We start from the raw sequence: 15,820 nt of genomic DNA, 5'->3' as shown, positions 1-15,820 counted from the left end.
CTGGTCTCAAACTCTTAAAACCTCGTGAACTGCCCGCCTCAGCCTTTCAAAGTGCTGGGATTACAGGCATGAGCCACCATGCCTGGGCTGTCTAACCTCTTTTGACCCCTGTAGGAAACTGTGGTTGAAGTGAAGAGATACCAGCTGTGGTAGTGGGAGAAGAGAAGAGTGTGGTGTGTGAGATGACATTTCCTCTCCTTCCCCTCTCGCAGGTCACTAAGAAAGCAAACTGATCATTTGTTTCTAGATATCTGTACAGATTTTTAGCATAGCACCTATCACAATGCTAAGTGTACTTCTTATATTCATCTTTTAAAAATCTTTATATCTTTTAAAAATTTATTTATTTTGAGACGCAGTCTCCCTCTGTCACCCAGATTGGAGGGCAGTGGCTCCATCTTGGCTTACTGCAACCTCCACCTCCCCGGTTCAAGTGATTCTCATGCCTCAGCCTCCCAAGTAGCTGGGACAGGTGCACACCACCATGCCCGGCTAATTTTTTTTGTATTTTTAGTAGAGGCAGGGTTTTGCCACATTGGCCGGGCTGGTCTCGAATTCCTGACATCAAATGATCCACCCACCTCAGCCTCCCAAAGTGCTGGGATTACAGGCATGAGCTACAGCACCTGGCTGTGTGAAATGTTTATATCTCTTACACCTAGCACAGCTCCCGGCACCCATTGTGGAATGAGAGAAGAACCATTCTGCTTCATGTAGAGGAACAGTTTTTTCATCTTTTTTGGGTGATGAGTCTTTCTTTCAGAAAGCTTAAGAAGGCCAAAATTTTAACCTTTGTCCCAAGAAAAGAGACGCTTGTCAAAATTTGCATACAAGTTTAGGAAGGTTACAGGTGCCTTGAAGCAAACCCATGGACCTCTGAGGTTAAAACTCCCTGAATTAAGAGAGAGGGTAAGGAGAAACTGTACAACATTTACTAAGTCATACTCTTGGTCAAACTAATATCACAGCTGAGGTGGGGTTACTATGCATAATAGATACCATGATTACTGGGGGAAAGAGCATTGTAGCAAATGCAATGTGGTGGTCTCCACAATGGTGGTAGGCCAGTGTGAATAAGGACTTGCTTGCAGTTTTCATGTGTAACCTGCCTAGTGAAGATCTGGAGACATTCTCTTCCTTCTTTTCTTGGGTTAAGTGGGATCAACTATTTCTATTTTCCCATTAAAATTTCTCCTCCCTAATTTATCCTTCATTTTGCTCTGGCAATGGGTGCAGTGGTTCACACCTGTAATCCCAGCACTTGGGGAGGCTGAGGAGGGTGGATCACTTGATGTCAGGAGTTTGAGACCAGCCTGGCCACTAACATGGCAAAACCCTGTCTCTACTTAAAAAAAAAAAATGCTCTGGTATTTATCTCCTTTCTCCCTGCTCACCGAGTCCTCCAGATTCAAAATGATTGCACTGTTTCTCACGACTTGTAATTACTCTAGATCTTGAGAGTCTTAACTGGTCTCTATAAGACTTGCAAACTCTGAGACCAACTCATGAACTAAAGAAGTATGCCATCAAAGTGAACAAAGTGAATTGGATGCCTGATGCTAATATGTGGGCACTTCAGAAGATGCCAGGAGGGACAATGTTTGAAACCTGATGCTAAATAGTATATAAACTAATTTTGCTTCCACAAGTATTTGCAAGGCTAGGCGCCGTGGCTCACACTTCAATTCCAACATTTTGGGAGGCCGAGGAGGGAGGATTGCTTGAACCTAGGAGTTTGAGACCAGCCTGGGCAACATGGTGAGACCCTGTCTCTACAAAAAAAAAAAAAAAAAAAAAAATTAGGCAGGCATGGAGGCACACACCTCTGATCACAGCTACTCAGGAGGCTGAGGCAGGAGGATCACTTGAGCCTAGGAGGTTGAGGCTGTAGTGAGCCATGTTCATATCACAGTACTTCAGCCTGGGCAACGGAGTGAGACTCTGTCTCAAAGAAAAACAAAAGGAAATATTTGCTAGAACATGTTATATGGGTGGAAACTGACACTTAAACATATTCAAATAGGAATTTGATTACAATTCCAGCACAAAAGGAGTCACTACTATCCCACCAAGATCCATTTTCCATTAGTATTAAGGAGTGCTCCCGTGGTGGGGCAAAAATAATTGTGGTCTAAACTTTTCTTTGGTTTTTGACTTGAATTGCTCTGGAAATTTTCCTTTCAGATTTTGTGTTTGTTTAGCAGGTTCCTTACAATATATGTGTGACTAAAATTATTTTAACAGCTTAATTATATTACAATGACAAAGACTTGTAGATCTTGTGACAGCAAGATTAAATAAACTCTGCTCTGTATGAGTTTATTTAATTCCTTTTCAGTGGCTGATATTTGAACCTCTTTCATTTAGAGTCAGTCCAGCTGCACAATTCACAAAGTGCCTAAACAAGTCCAGGAGAGGTTAGAGTACACACCACCAATAGAAAAATTGTCATTTGATTGCATAATCTACAGTCTTGTAGTTGAATCTGGCTTCTCGGGAAAATTTTTTTTTTTTTTTTTGAGACAGAGTCTCGCTCTGTCGCCCAGGCTGGAGTGCAGTGGCCAGATCTCAGCTCACTGCAAGCTCCGCCTCCCGGGTTCACGCCATTCTCCTGCCTCAGCCTCCCGAGTAGCTGGGACTACAGGCGCCCACCACCTCGCCTGGCTAGTTTTTTGTATTTTTTAGTAGAGACGGGGTTTCACCTTGTTAGCCAGGATGGTCTCGATCTCCTGACCTCGTGATCCACCCGTCTCGGCCTCCCAAAGTGCTGGGATTACAGGCTTGAGCCACCGCGCCGGGCCTCTCATGAAATTTTAATCAAGTGACTAGGGAAGGTAATATATGATTGGGAAGTAATATGAAGGAATTTTACAAACTACTAAATCTGCTGTACGTTTTGCTTCATGGTCCCATTATCATTTTCAATAAGAGGAAATTTCCAAATTTTACATGCTTAAAGTTTTACTTTTTGTTGTGTACAGAGGAAGTTTTATTTTATTTTATTTATATATGTTTTTGAGACAGTGTCTCACCCTTGTTACCCAGGCTGGAGTCAGTGGTGCAATCTTGGCTCACTGCAACCTCTGCCTCCCGGGTTCCAGCAATTCTCCTGCCTCAGCCTCCCAAGTAGCTGGGACTACAGGCACGTGCCAACATGCCCAGCTAATTTTTTTTTTTTTTTTTTTTTTTTTGCATTTTTAGTAGAGACAGGGTTTCACCATGTCGGCCAGGCTGGTCTCGAACTCCGGACCTCAAGTGATCTGCCTGCCTCGGCCTTCCAAAGTACTGGGATTACAGGTACGAGCCACTGCGCCCGGCCAGAGGAAGTTTTATAAAGGTATATAGTTGAAGGGGTAGTTTAAAAAATATATCATTAGACTATTTCAAATATCAAAGAAAAGGGGATGCAACTGAGACATAAATGACCACAGAGGGAAATATCACTGGAACTAAGAATGGCGTATAATTTACTAATGACACAGTGATCAGGTGTTGTTTCTGATAACCTTGAATATCATGCAGGTCACATTTTATTTTGTGATGAGATCAGAGCAAACACTATTTACTAATGAATTTATTTGTGTTTTCAGTCACTGAAATTTGAAAGACAAAATGAAAATCTAGGTCTCTGTGCTATTGCAAAGTATGGCCAAGAAAATAAGCAATCTAAGCAGTTTTTCAAAGAAGGTGTCTTGGGCCAGGCTCAAAGGCTCATGCCTATAATCTCCACATTTTGGGAGGCAGAGGAAGGAGGATTGCTTGAAGCCAGGAGTCCAAGACCAGCCTAGGCAATATAGCAAAATCATGTCTCTGCAAGAAAGGAGTTCAAGACTAGCCTGGGTAATATGGTAAAACCATGTCTCTACAAAAAAAAAATTTAAAAAAATAAAATAAAATGAATTAGCTTAGTGTGGTGGCACGTGCCTGTAGTCCCAGCTACTTGGGAGGCTGAGGTGGAAGGATCACTTTGAGCCTGGGAGGAGTTTCGGTCTGCAGCTGCACTGAGCTATGACGCTGCCACTACACTCCAGCCTGGGCCACAGAACAAGACCCTGTCTCAAAAAACAAAACAAAACAAAACCAAAAAATGAGAGAAAAGAAAAGAAAAAAAAGAATATAGGCCAGGTGCAGTGGCTCATGCCTGTGATCCCAGCAATTTGGGAGGCCAAGGCGGGTGGATCACCTGAGGTCAGGAGTTCCAGACCAGCCTGACCAACATGGTGAAACCCCATGTCTACTAAAAATACAAAAAATTAGCCAGGCATGGTGGTAGACGCCTATAACCCCAGCTACTCAGGAGGCTGAAGCAGGAGACTCACTTGAACCCAGGAGGCAGGGGTTGCAGTGAGCCGAGGTTGTACCACTGCACTCCAGCCTGGACAACAAGAGTGAAACTCTGTCTACAACAAACAAACAAAAGAATATGTCTCTGTAAGAAGACAGGTGCAGGGGGTGGTTGTGGACGCTGATTTTTCAAATACCTATTTAAATATAATCCATGCTTAATGCAGGACCTAACGAGGTGAGTGAGGCCTGAGCCCACAGAATCCCTCTCAGGGAATTCACAGTTTAGGTCAAGTCACGCTTTGGTAGGCCTGTCTTCACTTTGCTCTTACCTAATCAGGGGAAATCTGATTAACATACACAACAAAGCCTCAATGGGGGAAAAAAAGTTCACAAAAGGGCAGAGAAGGATTGAGAGAAAAAAAGGAAGAGGCCTTGCCAGTTCTTCACTAGTTAATTAGGGTCAGAACCATACTGGGGATTTCCTATACCCTAAGTTTGTTAAGTGATTACATCGGTCTGGGGAAATGGGATCTGCTCAGAGTGATTCACTCAGTTTTCTTAGTATCGGGTGGTGAATTGCATTTCTTCTCTGCTACCCTATGTATTGACTAATGGATTGAGGGGTGGTGGTCTCCAAGAACTGTGTTTACTCCAATTCAAAAGCTATAGGATTTCAGTAAGCCTTGGCCTGTTGGAGAATGTGAGGTTTCAATCTTCCTCTCTCAAATGAGTGGGGCTCTTATCAGTTATGAAGGGACTTCCCTTGGGACTTGTCACACCACCATACAGCGGAGATGGAAATGTGAGGGTAGTTTCTTGTTCTGCTTTGGCATCTTGGGGTGGCTTTGAAAAGCTTTCTGAACCTCTGACAAAAGAAAAATGTTCACAGGATTGATTACTACACAGAGTTCAGTGAAGACAATTGGGCAACCTGAATCAGCTGTTGAGATGGAAAGATAGGTGAGCTCTGATGACACGTTTAAATTCTAGGCTTACAGGTAAAACTTTGTAAAGGGCCCTGCCTCAGCGACCTCTGTACTGGGCCCTCCTTTGCTGAGAGCTTCTTACCCCAACCCTAGCACTCCAGGTCCTGAGAATTGTTCAATCTCATGGGAAAAAGCCTCTATATTTATGTATATATTATATAATATATTATATATGTGCGTTGTGTGTATTTACACACACACGTCCATATTCAACAGAACTGATTTTCATGATTTCTACTTCTTTGCAGAAAAACAAAGAAACAAATTCGGCATGCTTAACCTTGGCGCCCACGTGGCTACTGGCATCGTATTCCACACAAGATTAAATTACTTTCCAACAGATGTACACCTGTACTCCGATTATCTTCAATAACTCGATTAAATTTCTCAGGTCTATTAGATCGAAACGCGTCTGCGGTGTGGGTAGGATTTTAATGTTTGCACGGAACTTCTTGGGCATCCCATGAACAGGAGAGAAGAAGCAAAAATCAATTAGCGGTTCTTCCTTTCCAATCCTTGCCTAGTCCAAGTTAAAAAAAAAAAAAAAAGGGAGAAAAAAGAAACTGTTTGAGATGTGTGCGCTGAGGTTTGCTTTTTATACTTTTATTTTCCTCTAAAACAGCCAGGTGGATTCACATGATCCAATTTTTTAATTGTGTTCTATGTCCCACTCCGAATAACCCGGATGCCCCAGCACAATCAGAGAGATCGTTTTCTAAAAAAAAATTTCAGTCTCCAAAGGTGGGAGGGGTGTGTTGGGGAGAAAGTACTTTAATTAAAATCAATAACTCGAGGTTTTGGGATACCGTTTGCCATTTCCTAATTAAGAAATGGGTTTGACAGTCCCTTTGTAGACACTGCTATGAAAACTCCAAAGGGTTGGGTGGCTGTCCAGGCGATGACACTCCGGCTCCCTGCGAGACCCCGGGCCAGCCAGGCCCGTCCATAGCCAGCCTCTGGGGTCCGTCCCCGGCTCGCGCAGGTACCTCGCTTCCCCTGGCTCTGTCTCCTGCGCTCGGTTCGGCGCGGGGCTGGCCGCCTCAGGCTCGCCGCCACCAGGTCTTTGCAAATACCTTTTCCCTCCCCGGGGCCCCAGCGCGCGGCCACCTCCCAGCCTCCCTCCCTCCCACTCTGGCAGCGGGGCCCTTCCCCGGTTCGGGAACAGCAACCCGGGCCGAGGCGGCAGGAAGCGAGGCCCTTGTTGCTGCTGTTCCTTGGCGCGCCTCCCCGCCCTCCGGGGGCCGCCGCGGCTCTTCCGCGCTCCCGGGCGCCCCCCCTCCGCGCCTGCGCCGTGCCCCACGGGGGGCGGGGCTCAGATTCCTGTCAGCGGCGGCGGCGGTGGCGGCGACAGTCAGTTTTCGCTGAGGAGAAGCACGAAACGGACCCTTTGGCTCTCTCCCCTCCCCTTCCCCGCCCTGAACCCCTCTCCTGGCCACCGAGAATCAGTCCCCGTGGAGTTCACCCTCCACCTCGCCATCGTTTCCTCGGTCCTCGGCCCGGTGAAAGTCACTACCCTCGAGGAGGAGGCAGCTGCAGCCGCCCTCGCCTCGTCGCCCCCGGTTCGGTGCCCGCGGTCCCGGAGAGGAGGTGCCGCCGCCACCGCCGCTCCCCCCCTCCCGCTGCCCTCGGGCCGGGCTGGGTCGAGCTGCGATGCCCTCGGACTTCATCTCATTGCTCAGCGCGGACCTAGACCTGGAATCGCCCAAGTCCCTGTACTCGCGAGGTGAGTCAGGCTGGGGGGTGGGGCGTGGGGGCGGGGAGACAGGGCCAGGGGAGGCGAGGGGTCCCCGTCGGAGCCCGGGGCCGCTGAGCCGCGACCCCGATGGCTTCTCTGGCCGGAGCGGGCAGAGGCCGAAGGGGTCGGGGTGACGGTGGAGGGGGCGGACGGAGCAGTGGCGGCCCCTCCCCCGCGGAGCCGCCGGCCGCTCGGGGCCCAGATTCCGTCGGCCCCCGGGGCTCTGCGGCATCGGTCGCTCCCAGCCGCTCTCAGCCCGTCCGGCCCCGCCAGACTCCGCGAGCCGCCGGCCCCGGCCTCCCGGGCTCGGGGATGGCCCCAGACTGGGCCCCGCTTTGGGGCCACCGCGATCGGGTCGCCGCGTCTTCTCTTACCGGGACCCTCCTCCCCAGCAAAGTTGCCCCTAAGCGGGCGGCGTGGCCTGGAGCCGGTTCTGGGTGCAGGGTCACCATTTTCCTCCCCTTCCAGCTTGTTTGTGCGCCGTCGTTCCACCCCCTCTCCCTCCGGCCTAGTCCACTCCCTCCCCATGTTGGGACAGCCCCCCTCGACCAGGCGTTCTTCCTTTCCTCGTCATCTTCTTGCTGGAAAGGGCCCGAATTTTCTTTTTTTTTTTTTCTCTTCCCACCTCCGTAGCATTCTAATTACTTCTCCCTTCTCCTTTACAAAGATGGGGGTGCCCTCTCTGGATTGGTTTTATTCCTCTCCTCTCCCAGGAGGACCAGCCCAGGCACAGACGCTGTCCTTTGAGAATTTTCTCTGCTTTTCTGTTCAAAGGCTGGTTGCAGGGAGGGAGCTCAGGACAGAGATTTTTCATTTAAGAACTCTTTTGGCTAAGGCCTGCAGGGGATTCCCAGCATCTGAAATATTAGCACTGGAGCAGATCTCTACTCAGGTGAAATTCCTATACTGGACACCACAAGAATGTGTCAGAACAGGTTCCCTGTGCAAGGGGCATCAAAACCAAAATAATCCCACTGCGCTCTTCACCGCTTTTAAACCACCGGGAGGGGCAAAAGACATAACTGGGTTGTTAACTATTCATTTCAGCGTATGAAGAAAAAAAATGTAGGTGTTTCTTCTGCTTTTGGTTTGATGTATCCATCCTTTTGCTTATTCCACCCCCTCCAAAAAAGGGACTTCACCTTCATACTAGTGTATCTAAATTGTTGAAGTGAGTCACAGTGAGATGGTTTACTCTGAAAGGTACTGGACTTTACAGACTGACCATTGATTTTGTACACAGAGTCCTACTTAGTAACTGTAGCCACTGTCTGTTGCTCCAGTGACTTGAGTTGGCAGCCACCATCCTGTAGGATGTTTTCCGGGCAACATTACCTGAAGTACTTTAGAAATATTGTAGTTTTGAATGTCAAAAAAAAAAAAGAAGGCATATCAAGAGATGACTCTTAAAGCAGGGCTAATGTGTTAGAATTGAATGCTAAAAATAGTCAAGACATTAACACCATTTGGGCAGTAATCATCAGATAATTTTCCATGAAACATACTTTATGAAAATCTAAGTTTAGCTTAGAGTCCAATGTAGAGACAATTCAGCCTCTTTTGCGGGGAATATATTCACAAATATTGGCTTTAGCGCTTAAAAATACATTGCAGTTGGCCGGGCGCAGTGGCTCACGCCTATATTCCCAGTACTTTGGGAGGCTGAGGCACTTGGATCACCTGAGGTTGGGAGTTCAAGACCAGCCTGACCAACATGGAGAAACCCCATCACTACTAAAAATACAAAATTAGCTGGGCGTGGTGGCGCATGCCTGTAATCCCAGCTACTCGGGAGGCTGAGGCAGGAGAACCGCTTGAACCTGGGAGACGGAGTTTGTGGTGAGCTGAGATCCTGCCATTGCACTCCAGCCTGAGCAACAAGAACGAAACTCCGTCCCCACCCCCCCCCAAAAAAATATATATATATACACACATTGCCGTTATATAAGAGATGTATGCTATCCTTGGCATTTTTTTCCTCATTCAGCATAAAAAGTACCTAATGCTTTTTGTGTTTTTCAGATTCTCTGAAGTTACACCCATCACAGAATTTTCATAGAGCTGGACTATTGGAAGGTCAGCAAAGTACCATTTTAAAGCATATTGTGTTAGTATGCAAAGGTTTCTCTGAAATGGAGTTTAAATGGGAAAGTATGAAACTTTGCAAACTCACACAATGTCGTTTTCTCCTAAAGAGTCTGATCCTTCTTTTAGAGCAGCTGAATGTTTCAATGGATTTCGTTGCTGCGTTTGATGTGCTTGTTGGCTATTATATCTGCTTTGAGAAACATTGAAAAAAAATCATTTTAAATTATGTGTTGAGTGTTCTACTTTAGAATTCCAGACCTTCATTTTAGCTTTTTATACACAAAATAGAATGTGAAAAGGCCCAAACATTAACATGAATATAAAAGAGTGACACCAAACACATAATTAGTTTGAAAATTCAGAATTTAGAACATTTATATGCTAAGCATTTCAAAATGATCTGTTAATTATTTATTGCAAAATCATTGATGCCATTATTACTGAATTATACTTAAGGGTAAGGAAAGCCAAGTAATAGCGATTATGATTGAGCTGTGCTTAGAAGAAAGGGTTTTAGAAAGTTCTGGAAATGTTAATAGAGTTTGTAGATTAGTTTAAACAGCTTACACTTACTTTAGACAACTTTTGGTTTTGTGTGTGTGTGTGTTGTAACATTTTAAGACAAAATATTCTGTGTTTTTGTAGATTTTGAAGTGATTTCACATATATCATCTTTAAATCTTTATAGTTCTGGAATTGGACAGCAAAGATATTAATTTCCCCATTGTAGAGAAGAGAAACTAAGGCTGAAATTAAGAAACCAAAAAATCAAAAAGTAAAAAAAGTCCCACAGTAGAAGAAATAATACTTTCTGTGTTTGAGTTAGTGTTCTTTATCCAGAGCCAAGCGTCCATCGTGAAATATGCATGTAACCAGTAACAAACATTTTATCGTCTACTTTAAAAAGGCCCTAAATATTTAAGTTTGACTTGAGAAGATTTTTGCCTCCCATGGAGGTAGTCTGGGATAGTGGGGGGAAAGCGAGTTTTGTAGTTGAGCTTAAATTTGAATACCAACTTAGCTACTTATTAGTTCTATGACTTTGGGCAAGGGATTTTACCTCTCTAAACTTTAATATTCTTTCTGTTAAAATGTAGCTGTCTCTTAAATTTAGTGAGCCAATGTGTATTAAATTGCCTAGTATACCGTCTAGCTTAATGTTAGTTTTTTCCTTTAGTATCAGCTAAATTTTTTTAACAGTATAATTTAGAGCATATAAAATGTTCTCAAATTAATAATTGGTTATATTTGTTTTGTACATATAAGCAGCCCATAGATACAAATTAGTGTGAAAATCAAATATTTTTAACACTACAATTTGAAGTGAGAAATTTTAGCAGTGTTTCTTAGTGAAGCAGATTTCTGGTTTTTATTCATATTCAATTTGTGACCATGTTGTAGAGACGTATTTGTCTGTACAAACCCATCCCATTTCCTGGGCAACAAACCATAGAGTGTCATAATCATAGAGATGATCAGGGAGGAGAAAGACATGAAAAAAAAATTAGTGTTAATTATTTAAGCAAATATTTTTAGTGAGCTGATGGAAATACAACCATTTAGCATGTTTATTTACATGTTTATGCCTAAATACTTATGTTAATTTTTCATTTTAGTTAAGAGGATTCTCAATTATTTAAAGTAAGGCTACCCTTTTGGAAATTATATATAAGATATAACATGTATAAGTATCAATTATGTCATGTCCTTTAACATTTTTTAAGATAGGGAGTCTTAAAGAAGTTGTTTGCTTCTGTAATGAAGTGTCTAATCTTCGCCACCTTGTTGCTATTTCTTTTTTGTTACTGACATTTTAAAGAATATATGAAGTAGAGAGAATAAAATAGTGAACCCCCATATACCCATCACCACAGTTTCACCATTATCAATCTAATCTTGTTTCTTTTATCCCTTCTTCTCTCCCAAGCTGGATTATTTTAAAACAAATAGCAAGCATCATATCACTTCATATATAAATATTTCTGTATGACAGTGACTTATTTCTTATATTAATTTTTAATTATTTTATTCCAAGAAATAGTTTATAAATTATTTCTTGGAATATTCTAGTTTATTTCAGCAAAGTCTCTTGTGACTCTCCTGCCCTCTTTTCAAAATAGAGTACTGCAGGAGGCTACTGCTTCTAGTATATAGTGTATTCTATAACCCATGTTAAAATTGTAGGCCATGCTGCTAGATTTGAGTTCAAATTATTGCTCTGACATTTACTTGTATGGCCTTGGCCTAATAATTTAATCTTTTTTGCTTCAGTTTTCTCATCTTTAAATGGGAGCAATAACAGTGCCTCATCTTAGGTTTTTGTGAAGATTATTTGAGGCAAATTCATGTAAAGCATTTAATTTAGCACATAGTAAGTGCTCAGTAAATGTTAGCTAAAGTTAAAAAATTTTAAACAACTAAGTGCTAGCTATAGAGAGTGCTTACTGTGTGCCAAGAAACTTTACAAATAAGAACTCCTGAGGCGGGCAGATCACTTGAGGTCAGGAGTTTGAGACCAGCCTGGCTAACATGGTGAAACCCCATCTCTACTAAAAATACAAAAAAAAAAATTAGCCAGGCATGGTGGCACACACCTGTAATACCAACTACTCGGGATGCTGAGGCAGGAGAATCCCTTGAACCTGGGAGGCGGAGGTTGTGGTGAGCCGAGATCACTCCACTGAACTCCAGCCTGGGTGACAGAGTGAGACTCTGTCTCAAAAAAAAAAACAAACAACAAGAAAAAAATAAGAACTCATTGAATTCTCCTGACTACCTTTTGAGATGGTTATTATTATCCCACTTTAGAGATGAACAATTGAAGTCATAGGGCGCTTCAGTAACTCACCCAGAGTCACAAGCTAGTAAATTGTAGAACCAGGATTCCAACCCACGTAGTCTCACTTTAGCCTAGGCTCTTAACTACTATGCTGTACTAACTACCAGTGGTATATACTATCAAGTTCTGTGTAGTAATATTTATGTATGCATGTTTTACATCAGTAGTCTAGATTTTCATCTATTAATAAATAGTATTTAAAAACTCGACCCAGAGTGAGGGGAATTTAAGTAATTGGTGTGATATAATTTTTTTTTTAATAGAACGTATCTTTTCCAAATTTAATTTCAGTTTGATTCATTATTATCTATCTTACTTTACTTGTATTTATTTATGTTGATTTTGAGACGGAGTTCTTCGCTCTGCTTGCCCAGCTGGAGTGCAGTCGTCATGATCTCAGCTTACGGCAAGTCTGGCCTCCGTGGGTTCAGCACCATTCTCCTGTCTCAGGCCTCCCAAGTAGCGAGGGCACTACAGGCAAGCGCCACCACACCCCGGCTAATTTTTTTTGTATGTGTTTGATAGCGAGACGGGGTCTTCGACCGGTTAGGCCAGGATGGGTCCTCGATCTCTTGACCTCGTGATCCACCCGCCTTGGCTCCCAGAGGTGCTGGGATTACAGCGTGGAGCCACCGCGTCTGGCCTGGCAACTGTTGGCTATTATTTAACTTAGAAGTAGATTCCAAATGTGTACTATGCCGACTGGCAGTTTGCATTTAACCTTCCTACTCAAAACCGTGCTAGTCTTTCTTGCAACCAGCTTTTTTTTTTTTTTTTTTTTTTTTTGAGCACGGCAGTCCTCGTCTGTCAACCCACAGGGCGGAGCTGCAGTGGCCAGACTCTCAAGCTCACTGCAAGCTCCGCCCTCCCGCGGGTCACGCCATTCTCCTGCCTCAGCCCTCCCGAGTAGGCTGGCGACTACAGGCCGCCCGCCCAGCCCTCGCCCGGGCTAGTTTTTTGCATTTTTAGTAGGACAGGGTTTCACCGTGTTAGCCAGGATGGTCTCGAGTCTCGCTGACCTCGTGGATCCGCCCGTCCTCGGCCTCCAAAGTGCGGGCCATTACGCAGTCTTGAGCCACCGCGCCCGGCCCTGCTTGCAACCACTCTTTAAATTTAACTGTGATAATTGACCTGACACATGGGATAACGCGGTCCTGCTAGTTAATTACATGTTCATAATACACGGCCATTAAAAGATTGTTTCTGGTAACCTCATAATTAACATGTGACTCTCTTAATAAAATAAGTAAATAAAAATTATGCTGTTATAATTATATTCAAAGTAACTTGTATTACAAAAATCCTGAGCAAAAGTATATACCACAGATTTTTATTTTTCAATTCTATTTTGTATTTTCCCTTTTTAAAGAACATGGTTTATATATATATTTTAAAATAAAATGGTTTGCCATTAGTAAGTTCAAATTCGAAGGCTAGGGTTCCTTTTTGTAGTGCCTGGGAAAACAATTCAGCTGCAGAGAAAAGGCACCATTTGTTATACATTCTATAATGAAAACTATTCATTTTGACAAATGAAAAACTAAGATAGAAATGAAACTGAGTCATTCTAGAAATAGAGAAATATAAGATTATAGAAAATCATAGATAAAACAGGAAAATAAGAATATAAGCAAATTGGAAAATAAATATAAACAATAGATTTAACAATTTTAATGATTTTTAAAAGCATGCATTGAGAAATTATATGATGTATCAAATGAAAGAAATGGTTAAATAAGACCTAAATGCTGATCTGATACAATCTTTGTTATTTATTTATCAGTCTCACTCTGTTGCCAGGCTGGAGTGCCGTGGCGGGATCTCGGCTCGCTGCAACCTCCGCTTCGAACACCCGAGTTTAAGTTATTCTCCTGCCTCAGCCTCCTGAGTAGCTGGGACTACAGAGGCGCGACACCATACCCAGCTAATTTTTGTATTTTTAGTAGAGACAGGGTTTCACCATGTTGGCCAGGATGGTCTTGATCCCTTGACCTCATGATCCACCCTCCACAGCCTTCCAAAGTGCTAGGATTACAGGCATGTGCCACTGCATCTGGCCACAATCTTTGTTTAAATTAAACATTTAAGACCAGAAGATTTTTAAAAGAAAATGTGAAATATGACAATGAGAAAATAAACAATGATTTTTTGTTTACTACTGCTAATCTATTTGATATGGTACCATCCAGAATTATACTTTATAGTGCAAAAATGGAAAATCCTAAACACAGTAGCAATGTTTTATTGACTTTATAGAATATTTCTGATTTATATATCTTCCTAGGGCCCTTGTTATATCATAGTTAGATCATAAATGCCTGTAATATTTTATGTACGAAGATACCTTTTGGAAAGGATTTTTTGAAAACATTTAACATGAAAAATAATCTATTGAATTCTTTTCTTGTTTAGTATCTAATAATCTCTATGGATCTGTGTCTAGTAAACTAAAAGTATTATGAAAGTAATGAAGTTCAAACATGTCAAAAGTCATACCTAGTTCATCCCAGCTTCTTGTCTTTAGATCCATCTCTCTGATTGCTTACCATCTGTTTTTGTGTCCCCTCCTAAACTCTGCTTTCATTATTTTCACTCAGTACTAGAATTCTGTTGCTTATTTAAAATAAAAGGATATAAATTCATATCTTTTTTTTTTCTGAGGCGGAGTCTCGCTCTGTTGCCCGGACTGGAGTGCAGTAACGTGGTCTTGGCTCACTGCAAGCTCTGCCTCCCAGGTTCATGCCATTCTCCTGCCTCAGCCTCCCGAGTAGCTGGGACTACAGGCACCTGCCACCACACCTGGCTAATTTTTTGTATTTTGGTAGAGATGGGGTTTCACCATGTTAGCCAGGATGGCCTCGATCTCCTGACCTCGTGATCTGCCTGCCTCGGCCTCCCAAAGTGCTGGGATTACAGGCGTGAGCCACCGCGCCCTGCCATAAATTCATATTCTAATCAGGTGGTTCTTGGCCTGCTTTTAATTTACTCTTGACTCTAATTATTCCAGGAGTCCCCTAAAATTTCAAAGTGGTAGTTCAGAAAAACGTTTCCTAGTGTGATTAGTATTATGTATAAAAAACAGCCACTTTTTTTTTTTTTTGAGATAGAGTATCGCTCTTGTTGCCTAGGCTGGAGTGCCATGGCGCAATCTCAGCTCACCGCAACCTCCGCCTGTGGGTTCAAGCGATTCTCCTGCCTCAGCCTCCTAAGTAGCTGGGATTACAAGCGTGCGCCACCACACCCAGCTAATTTTGTATTTTTATTAGAGATGGGATTTCTCCATGTTGGTCAGGCTGATCTCGAACTCCCAACCTCAGGTGATCCACCTGCCTCTGCCCCGCAAAGTGCTGGGATTACAGGCGTGAGCCACTGCGCCCAGCCAAAACAGCCACTTTTATGTGAAAAAGTTGACTTCTTAGATTATATTTTATAATAAGAGTAACAGGTAACTAGAAAAAAATAAAGATCAAATTAATCAGAGAGATCAGTTAGGCCTGATTATTCAGTGGCATAGAATATAGACCTGTTGCATAGAATATAGACCTGTTAACTTTAGAGAGGCAAGACATTTTTCAATAGAAATGTTGCTTATTAATTTATATTATTGTCTTTTCTTGCTGTGGCTAATATTTTATTTCAAGTTACACAAAAAAGTTTCCTGTGTCTTCTGTTTGCTTTTGTGTTAATAAAAGTCAAGGTTAAATAAACTAACAGAGTATAAGACCAGTGCTAATTATGTACTTGAGTGAAAAGGTAGAGATTTCCCTTATGAGTTAACTACAGATCATGGATCTAGCTTTCAGATACAAATAAACTTGATATAATAAAGTATATATATATTTAATGATTTGGTTTTTTTTTTTTTTTTTTTTTTTTTTTTTTTTT

At 42.8% G+C, this 15,820-nt stretch overlaps 1 protein-coding gene across 1 annotated transcript in view; it reads left to right on the top strand.

Annotated features, from left to right (window-relative positions):
- Positions 1-6,178: 6,178 nt before the first annotated feature.
- Positions 6,179-15,820, top strand: part of LOC108514483 (zinc finger protein ZIC 5-like) — a gene marked incomplete at its 5' end in the record, with an annotated part of 17,581 nt that continues 7,939 nt past the window's right edge. The window contains 2 exons of the mRNA XM_017850741.1: positions 6,179-6,996; positions 9,031-9,084. Coding sequence (XP_017706230.1) covers positions 6,179-6,996; positions 9,031-9,067 — 855 coding nt within the window. The remainder of the gene's footprint in view (positions 6,997-9,030; positions 9,085-15,820) is intronic.

Source organism: Rhinopithecus bieti, unplaced genomic scaffold, assembly GCF_001698545.2.
Source record: "Rhinopithecus bieti isolate Rb0 unplaced genomic scaffold, ASM169854v2 scaffold_32081, whole genome shotgun sequence".
NCBI lineage: Eukaryota > Metazoa > Chordata > Mammalia > Primates > Cercopithecidae > Rhinopithecus > Rhinopithecus bieti.
Note: the sequence above shows the minus strand (reverse complement) of the source record. Positions and strands in the feature narration are given on the sequence as shown.